Raw genomic sequence first — 9,180 nt, 5'->3', positions numbered from 1 at the left:
TCCCTCAGCCCCTGGCCCTGGTGGTGGAGCCAGGCACAGGCCTGCCCCACACCAGAGCCCACCCAGCTCCCTCCCTGTGACGGGCTTGACTGCTGGGGGGGCAGGGGAGTGTTTACAGGTCTTTCCAGCTGCCAGCCTGACTAACCAGCTTTTCCAGGCTGGGGGTGGGGTGCAGCCCTAGGCGCAGACCAGCCCCTGACCTCTGGGGTGCAGGCTGGTGGCATGGGGCTCCTCTGGAGGCAGCCTCCCCTGGAGCTGGTGCTCCTCCTCTTCCTCCTCACGGTGCTGAGCTATCTTGGGCCCAGCTTGAGCCTGGGTGAGTGGGGTCCAGGACGGATGTGCCTGGCCAGACCCAAGGGGCTGGGGCACCTGCCGGAATGGGTGGGAGCCCACCCCTGGGTGGGAACCCACCCCCCTACGACATGGGGAGGCAGCCCCAGGGGCAGCAGCTGGCCCCTCACTCCTGTCTCCAAGGCCCCCACCGCTCACTCTTGTGCCCCGTACCCACAGATCTGATCCCCTACACGCCGCAGATAACAGCCTGGGACCTGGAAGGGAAGGTTACGGCCACCACCTTCTCCCTGGAGCAGCCTCGCTGTGTCCTTGACGGACATGCCAGTGCCGGAGACACCGTCTGGCTGGTGGTGGCCCTCAGCAATGGTAAGGGGCTACTCTAGGGCCTGGGGAGTGTGGGGGCCGAGTGGCACGATGGCCTGAGAGTCCCTCACTAGCACCTGCAGTTGTTAGGTCTGCGGGGGGGTCCGCTGGGTGGGTGTGGATTGGGCTCCAACCCAACGGGGCTCTTAGAGGGTGACCAAGTCTGATTTGTGTCTGGACTGTCTCTGGGGGTCCCGAAGGAGGCGGTGATGCGGGGGTCAGGGCTGGAGAATGGTGAACACAGGCCCCCGGTCGGCATGACGAGGCCCATCTCTGCTCCCACATCCCCATCTATCTGCTCTTCCATTCTGCAGCCTCCAGGGGCTTCCAGAACCCGCAGACCCTGGCCGAGATCCCGGCCTCCCCACAGCTGCTGACTGACGGCTACTACATGACGCTGCCCCTGTCCTTGGACCAGCTGCCCTGTGAGGATCCCGCAGGGGGTAGTGGAGATGCCCCTCTGCTGCGGGTGGGCAATGACCACGGCTGCCACCAGCCGCTCTACTGCAACGCCCCCCTCCCCAGCCCTGGACCTTACAGGTGGGTCGTCCCTCCAGGGCTCTGGGAGTGGGCTGTGCATGGGGGGAGGGGGCTCTGAGACCTGCATTCTCCTCCCCAGCATCTTCCCAGAGTCAGCAGAGCAAGCGAGGGCTCATCCCAGTGGGGGCCCAAGGCCCAGGAGCAGGGGGTGGGCACCAGGAGAGGTGGAGATTTAGTCAAGGTGGGAGGGGGCTTAAGGCTGAAGTCAGGGCAGTAAATGGCCGGGGGGCTGGGTTCAGACCCAGTCAAGGGGGTATGAGGCAGAGAGCAGGAGAAATGGCTCCCACCACATTTTACAGATGGAGAAACTGAGGCACAGAGTGCCAAGTGGCCTGTCAAGGTCGGGGTGGAGCCGGGAGGGGAAAGCAGGTGTCTCCCCAGTGTCCAGATCACAACTGTCCGGCCGCAGGAGGAGGCCAGGTGTCCTCAGGCGGCCAGGGCCTAGGGTGAGCAGGAATGCAGGGTGGGTGTGGCTGGAACCTCCGACCCCCAGGCCCCCTCTGCCCTCTCACCCACCCTCTGTGTCCCTCTCCCCTCCTGTGCCGCACCCTGTCTCTGCTCCAGCCCCGCCCCACCCTATCCACAGCAGCCGCCAGCACCAGGGCCAGCCTGCTGCGTCCCTCACTGTGCTCAGACCTCCCAGGGCTCCCGCCTCACATGCTCTTGGTGCGGGGCCCCTGCCTCCCTCCCTGACCCGCCAACCCCCACTGGGCCTTTGCCAGTGACCTTCCCCATCAGGGGGCCCTCACTCTCCTTCCGTGGTCTCGCAGACCCCTCTGGGCCAGTGCTGCTTGTCTGGGAGGCCTGGGGCCCCCACGCCATGTGCCCTGCAGGGCTACCTCACCCTGCTTATTGTGTATGTGACATTTAGTAACAGGGGCCACTAAACCAGCATGCCCAGCCCAGACAGAGTAGAGAGGGACTGTCCTGGTGGACTGGGGCTGCTGGTGCAGGTCACCTGGCTGGAGGGGTCTCAGAGGGTTCTCAGAGCAGGACTGGCAGGTCATTCCCTGGGGCCTGGCCGCAGGGGGGGCGCCTGCCTGGGGCAGTTGAGTGTCTGAGCCTCACCCCACCTCCCCGACTGCCTCCTGCCTCCAGCGTGAAGTTCCTCCTGATGGACACCAGGGGCTCACCCAAGGCCGAGACCAGGTGGTCAGACCACATCACTCTCCACCAAGGTAGTGCTGCGGGGAGGGGCGCCCTGGCTTCCATGAGCCATGGACTCACCTGCCTCTCCGGCCGGAAACCCCCTGCACAACTGTCATGCGTGGCTGGCCCTCCCCTGCTCAGTGTCCAAGTCCGGCCCAACCCCCAACAGAGCCTGGGGCTGGGGGTGGGGCACTAGGCTAGTCCCATCGCCAGGGGCACCAGCTCTGCCCGTCCCCAGCGCTCACCAACCCTCGGGTATCCTGTCCTGGGCAGAAACACGTGGGCCTTCCCACTACAGGCCAGGCCCATGCCAGCCCCTGCTCGGTGGGAGGAGATGGGCATGGAGACCAGAGTCAGGGTCCAGGCTGGCTAGATCAGCAGGTTCTAGAGGCTTCTCTGAGCAAAGAAGTGAGCACGAGTCACCAGGCTGAGGAAACTGCACGTACCAAGGCCCGAGTCTCGGGTGTGGGGGTTGCCTGGGAGACAGACCAGGGTTGTGGGTGGGGGTCTTGTCATCGAAGGCCTTGACTGCTGCGCTCCAGGGAGCGGGGAGGTGCCCCACTCATTCCTGAGGCCTGGAGCACCCTGCCTGCCACATTCCGGCAGCGGGTGGGTGGGCACATGGTGGGAATAGCCTAGAAGGTGAGACTGGCTGCAGCTGAGGGTGGCCCAGGCTGGAAGAGCAGATGCTGTGCCGTCCTGAGACGGACAGATAAATGGGTTCAGGGGCCTGTCTGGGGACACAAATCGGCCAGGCCTTGAGGTATGAGCATGGATGGGGAGAGCAGGAGGTGACAGCCAGCCTTGGGGTCCACGGGCAGCCTCCCAGCAGCCACTGTGTGTGCAGGGAAGGCCCCAGGCTCCATTGACACGTGGCCAGGACGGCGAAGCGGCGGCATGATCGTCATCACCTCCATCCTCTCTTCTCTGGCTGGCCTCCTGCTCTTGGCCTTCCTGGCAGCCTCCACTGTGCGCTTGTGAGTAGCGACATCCCCGAGGGACACTTGCTGACAGAATGCCTTCCCTCTCCCAGGCCACAGCCTGGAAGCCCTCCACTCACGCTGCCATTAGAGCTGGGCGGTGCCCTTCCCAGGGACTGTGTATCTCTCCCCTCCGGGGTCAGTGAGGTGGTCCCACAGCCCCCCTGAGGGCAGGTTCGGGGAGGAGCCGCCTCAGTCCAGCCTGTCCCTCCATGTGTCCTTGGCCAGGACCCTTCCCTCCTGGGCCTTGTCTTCCCCATGGGCCCTCTGGCGAGTTAGTGACCTGACACCAGGGTAATCAGGGTGGCCACCTGGAGGAGGCAGTCCTCCAGCTGGTTCTAGAAGGGAGGAAGGTGGGATCAGAGGCTGCAGGTGAGGGAGCTGGGAAGGGGAGCAGGCCCTGACCTGGCAGCCGCCCCACCTGGCAGGGATATACACCTCCTCTTCCTCTCCCTGTCCAGCTCCAGCCTGTGGTGGCCCGAGGAAGCCCCCGAGCAGCTGCGGATTGGCTCCTTCATGGGGAAGCGCTACATGACGCACCACATCCCACCCAGCGAGGCCGCTACCCTGCCCGTGGGCTGCGAGCCTGGCCTGGACCCTCTCCCCAGCCTCAGCCCCTAGCCTGGACCTTGAGGCCGGGGACGGGGGCGGTGGGTGGAGAGCCAGTGCACGGCCTCATTTCCTGCCCCGTGCCCACATCCCCCAGCCCTGTGCCTCTTCCCTCAGCACAGCTCTGTCCTGCCTGGACCCGCCCCAACCGCCCCTTAGCAGCTCTGCTTCTGGCTTGGCCGTTTCTCTCCCTCTCCGGCTCCTGTAAGTTGCGGGAGAGTTTGGGGGAGGGCCGTCCCCACCTCTGCTCTGTCTGATTTCCTGTGCGCAAGGCTGGAGCAGTGGACAGAAACTTCCAGACCCCAGGAGGAGGCCTGCCGAGGACCTTGCTCTGCCCGGTGCAGGGGGCTGGGCTCATCATGGGACATATGAGGCCTGAGCCACCCTCTGTCCCTGTGTCCCCATCAGTGGCTGGGACCAGAGTGAGGTCTTCAGAGGTACCTCCACTGTCCCGGGCACAGGCCCTCATGAGGGGGACCCACCTGCTGGAAGGTCAGACAGTGCAGATGCACATTATGACCGTCTGCTACCGATTCTGGCCACCACTTCCAACCCCCCTGTGCACACGGATGGTTCATGCACTTACCCACTTACTTCATCAGCATTTATTGAGCATCTGCTGTATGCCACACAGTGTTAGCCATGGGGCTTCAAGTTTAGCCAGTCCTGACCTTGGGTAGCTCACCACTCTGGACCTCAGATGACCACATGTCTAGATATGACCTGTTACTGTTGGGGGGCTTTTGCACCCTGGACTGTCACCCCAATGCTCTCGCTGGGGTCCAGGAGCCCCCATCACTGGAAAGGACACACTCCAGACGCCCAAGCCTCCATCAGTCCGCAAGGCCGGTGGTTCCCATCATCGCCACACGGGGGCGCCAGGGCACCGCAGTCAGGCCGCCCGGCAGCCGGCCCGAGCGCATGCGCACTCCTATTCCTGGCCCCTCCCACCCCAGGCTACTTGAAGTCCGGAGGCGGCGCCGCTACGCGAGGTCTGCGGAAGTCAAGACTCCAGGTCACTTTCTGCCGAGCCAGAGGGGTGAGCAGTCATGCTCCCGCCTGAAAGCCAACTGTGTGCCGTCCGATCCATACAGCCGCAGCGATTATCTAGATGGAGAAACCGAGGCTCGGTGACGCCCACCACACTCCGTGCCCCCCTGGGCCGCCCGCCCTCCCAGGTGCTCTGGTCTGACCACACTGCCAGCATGCAGGCCCTGCCCGCGGGGGGCACCCGGTTGTGGCCCTTGGGCTGCAGCCCTGTTTGGAGGTGAATAAAAGTGATCTGGCTCCTCTACCGTGGCCGGGGTGGTGCCTGCACTAGGACAGGGGCGTTGCACCTGGGAGCGCAACCGCCCTGCTCAGCCTCTGCCCCGAGCCCCGGGGCTGCCCTGAGCCTGTCCCTTGACTGGTGTCCCTGCCTACTTTGGGATGTCCCCATCTCCTAACTGCCCCAGAGAAACCCACTCACACGTTTTGGGGCCGGGAAGCCCACTACCACACAGCGTGCGTGGATTGGGCAGTGCTCCCTCCCAGGCAAGCATTTTACTTTCAAGCCTTTGAACCCCTCCTCCCTGGAGGTCTCTCCCTGATCCTGCCTGCACCCCTCCCAGCCAAAATACCCCTTCCAGGAGTAGACGGAAGCAGATTCAGTCGCATGCTCTGGTGGCCTGGGTTACATCTGGCCATGGGAGCCAGCCCTTTGGGCAGCCACTTTTAAATTCCATTATGGAGCCCAGGTCTCTCTCTGCCTCTTGGAATTGGGAGAGGGTTAAATCCCCACCCCCATCAGCTACCCGGAGCAGAGCCTTCTCACACTGTCTTCTACAGGCCCCAGACACCCAGCTAGGGGCCTGGCTCAGGACGGGTATGACAGGGAGGAGGAGAGGCCGCTGGTGTTTGCTGAATGCAAATGTGAATGAATCCTCCCAGAGCCCAGGATCAGCTAGGAGCAGGCATTGCTACAGACTTTTGCATGACCTGGGGCCCTCCTGTACTTGCTCTTAGTGCCAGAATCCACGCAGATCTGAGGCACAGCCCCAGTGGCTTCCCCTGTGGCTGTACCTCCCTTTTGCACAGACTCTTGACTCCCTGGGGAGCTGCTCTTACCCCCTTGGGCTGCCTGGGGCCTGACCTTGGAAACTGCCTCCAAATAGACATGGCAACACTATGGGGTGAAGACTGAATCATAGCCCAAGGTGTATGGGGGCCCAGGGGAGGCTCCTGGCCCCAGCTGAGGGTCATGGGAGCTTCCTAGGGGTGATTTGCAAGCTGAGTCTCAAAGGGCAAGTGGAAGTCTGTCAGTAGAGGGGAGGAGACAGGAGAGAGGAGACAGGAGAGGGAGTTCCTCAGAGATACCAGGTGTGTTACCAAATCCACAAAGGGGTTCTGGTCTAGGTCTGTTTGCTCGCCACACAGAAAGCCAATTACTGAGACAACGAGGATTGCCAAGGAAGAAAGGGAATTTATTATGGTTGATGTCAGCCAGGAGACAGAAGAACTGCCTCAAATCTGTCTTCTCAACCAAGGGCAGGAGTTTTTATAATGGGTTCAGGAAGGCAGCTACATGCTTTGGGGCAGGTTGTGTTGAAATCAAGGTGTGTAGGAGTCTAACCCAGAATTCACAAGTTAGAGATGAGTCTCAGCATTGTTACCTGTGAAGAATCCACCATTCTGGAAAACACAAGATAAAAAGGTGAGCTAAACAGAAAGATTATAATGTTTTGGTCATCCAGCCCTACTGGCCTGGGAATCCCCAAACATAAGAAAGCCACAGGGAGAACATATATTGGGGGGGGTCACTTTGTGTTTGTTCATGGATCTGATAACAACTCCCCCCTTCTTTTTGTTCCTTCCTCAATCTTGGGGAATCAGGGTGTTGATCTATCTGGGTGCTTCCTGCTGAGATGGGCGTGGTTGGGGCATGAGGAGTGAAAATGCTGGTGAAAGTACTCGCAAGTCCTAAGTCGATGGTTAGATGTCTTCAACATCATTACTTTTGTGCTTTTGTCTATTGTTTTACAGCAACATTTTAACTCACACTGGATTAATATATTTGCCACCAGGCCGGGCGCGGTGGCTCACGCCTATAATCCTAGCACTCTGGGAGGCCAAGGTGGGCGGATTGTTTGAGCTCAGGAGTTCAAGAACAGCCTGAGCAAGAGCGAGACCCCGTCTCTACTAAAATTAGAAAGAAATTAATCGGCCAGCTAAAAATACATAGAAAAAATTAGCCGGGCATGGTGGCGCATGCCTGTAGTCCCAGCTACTCGGGAGGCTGAGGCAGAAGGATCATTTGAGCCCAGGAGTTTGAGGTTGCTGTGAGCTAGGCTGACGCCATGGCATTCACTCTAGCCCGGGCAAAAGAGTGAGACTCTGTCTCAAAAATATATATATATATATATATATTTGCCACCAGGTAAATTAGAAAAATAATTAGTAAAAGGGAGAGACCAAATTTTAGGATCCCAGAAAGAACAGAGCACATTCCCTGAGGAATGTGAGCGAATAGTCTTGAGAACCAGTCTCCCAGCCCTGGTCCATCCTCTCCCGCATGTTGCATCCAAGAAGCCTGCAGTCTGATTTTAGCAATATGTGCTTTTACTTCTGCTGAAGTATTTATATACCTGTAACATGAGGAATTAGCCATCACACAAACACTCCCTTGTTCTGCTAAGATATAAGCAAGAGCTATGCGATTATCAAGAACCACTTAGTCTAAAGAGTCTAGTGGTTTTTGCCGAGCAGCTATTGTAGCTGCAGTTTCATTAGCAATTGTCCTCAAGGTGATGGATAGATTGTGAAGCATGTGTTGTTGATCGGCCACCACCCACCAGGGCAGTAAGGTAAACCCAAAGAAATATCCGTCCCCATCTGGGATCCCTCCCAGGAGATACTGTCCTCGTGTTCCCCAGATGGAGTGTCCATCCAAAATTCCCCTAGTTGCCCATGAAAACAATTTTATGGTTGGTATCTGAGTCATCATGTACAGAGAAAGGAGCAATACAGTAGCTTAATAAACATTGACCCTCATCTCCCTCCTTAATGCATGCGTAGGCCCAAGGCTCTCCTTGTTGACATACAAAAACACATCCCTCTGGGGCATAAGTCATAAAATCGTATGAATGATAAGCTTGCAGAGCTATTTCTTCTAACCAAGGGTCTATGGTGGGCAAGTCACAGCCCTCTAGGGGAAATCTGTCCCAGGAGTCTGAGTGGAGTCTAACATTTTGGCTACAGGGCATGTTATCCAGATCCCTATTAGGGGAATATACTTCTTTCCCATCGGTCTGATTCCGAGGGTTTGTAGGGACTGGATGTCCCCACCGGGAGGCCAAGAAGAAATGAGGGGGCTTTCGAGTCCCAGTCGTTGACCAAGTGAGTCTTACTCAGCATTCCATTCTTTTAGGATTTCAAACGTGTTCAAAGGTACATTTGGGGACATCAGAAGAGTTGTACACTAATTGAGCTAGGGGATCATGATGGTGTAGGACCGACTGGGGTTTAGGGTGGCGTATCCAGCATGTGGGTAGATTAGCTGAGGAAGCAAGGGTCTGAGAGATTCAAACTAATGAATTGTCCTTCCAAGCAAAGGAGGACAGGACTGGCAGAATAATTACAATTCCAAGTTCGGGATTCCAATGCATCCTACCTGCTAGTGGGCTTAGCCTGAAATAATAATCTAAGATCACTCGGGCACTCACCAGCCCAATCTGACTTCATCCTTGGTTTAAGTTCAGGGGCAGCAAATTTTACCCCAGTATGATGAACCGGTGATTTCAGTGCTGCTAGCTTGACTGAAGAGTGAGTTGTCAGAGACCCCTCAACAGGGCCAATGCATGGTGGCTTTGGGATGCTGTTTCCTCCAAGTTTTCAGCAACATCTCGTCTCCCGCTTTAAGCAGTGGAGGGACACATCCCTGGGGAACTGGAGCCTGCTGGAAGCCAACTCAGCAGTAATAGTTAGCATATTACCCAGCTGTTTTCCATATGAACGAGCCTTCATTTCTAGGGGCAAGGGTCCTTAGGCAAGCCCTGATCGGAGGCTCTTAGGAAAGGTCCCCATGTAAAATTTCAAAAGGGCTAAGTGCCAACATACTTCTGGGGGCCACCAGAATTCTCAGCAAGGCAAGGGATAACATTTTGTCCCAAGGGAAGTTAGTTTCTTGACAAATTTTGGAGACAGTCTTTTTCAAAGTTCTATTTATCCGTTAAGTTTTTCCTGAAGACTGGGGTCTCCATGATGAATG

General features: G+C 58.0%; 1 protein-coding gene across 1 annotated transcript; it reads left to right on the top strand.

Annotated features, from left to right (window-relative positions):
- The first annotated feature begins 222 nt into the window (after window positions 1–222).
- Window positions 223–3,947, top strand: LOC105807080 (uroplakin-3b). Its single transcript, XM_012640362.1, has 6 exons — window positions 223–316; window positions 511–660; window positions 972–1,197; window positions 2,296–2,375; window positions 3,194–3,323; window positions 3,788–3,947. Exons 1-6 carry the CDS (start codon window positions 223–225, stop codon window positions 3,945–3,947), a joined length of 840 nt encoding a protein of 279 aa, XP_012495816.1.
- The last annotated feature ends 5,233 nt before the right edge of the window (window positions 3,948–9,180 follow it).

Source organism: Propithecus coquereli, unplaced genomic scaffold (genome assembly GCF_000956105.1).
Source record: "Propithecus coquereli isolate 6110/MARCELLA unplaced genomic scaffold, Pcoq_1.0 Scaffold150, whole genome shotgun sequence".
NCBI lineage: Eukaryota > Metazoa > Chordata > Mammalia > Primates > Indriidae > Propithecus > Propithecus coquereli.
Note: the sequence above shows the minus strand (reverse complement) of the source record. Positions and strands in the feature narration are given on the sequence as shown.

Excerpts from the sequence above, each read along its gene's own strand:
- LOC105807080 (XM_012640362.1), top strand. The coding sequence starts at position 223 with ATGGGGCTCCTCTGGAGGCAGCCTCCCCTGGAGCTGGTGCTCCTCCTC. Across the intron at positions 661-971 it reads GGTGGTGGCCCTCAGCAATG|CCTCCAGGGGCTTCCAGAAC; the intron begins GTAAGGGGCTAC and ends TCCATTCTGCAG. Across the intron at positions 3,324-3,787 it reads GCAGCCTCCACTGTGCGCTT|CTCCAGCCTGTGGTGGCCCG; the intron begins GTGAGTAGCGAC and ends CTCCCTGTCCAG.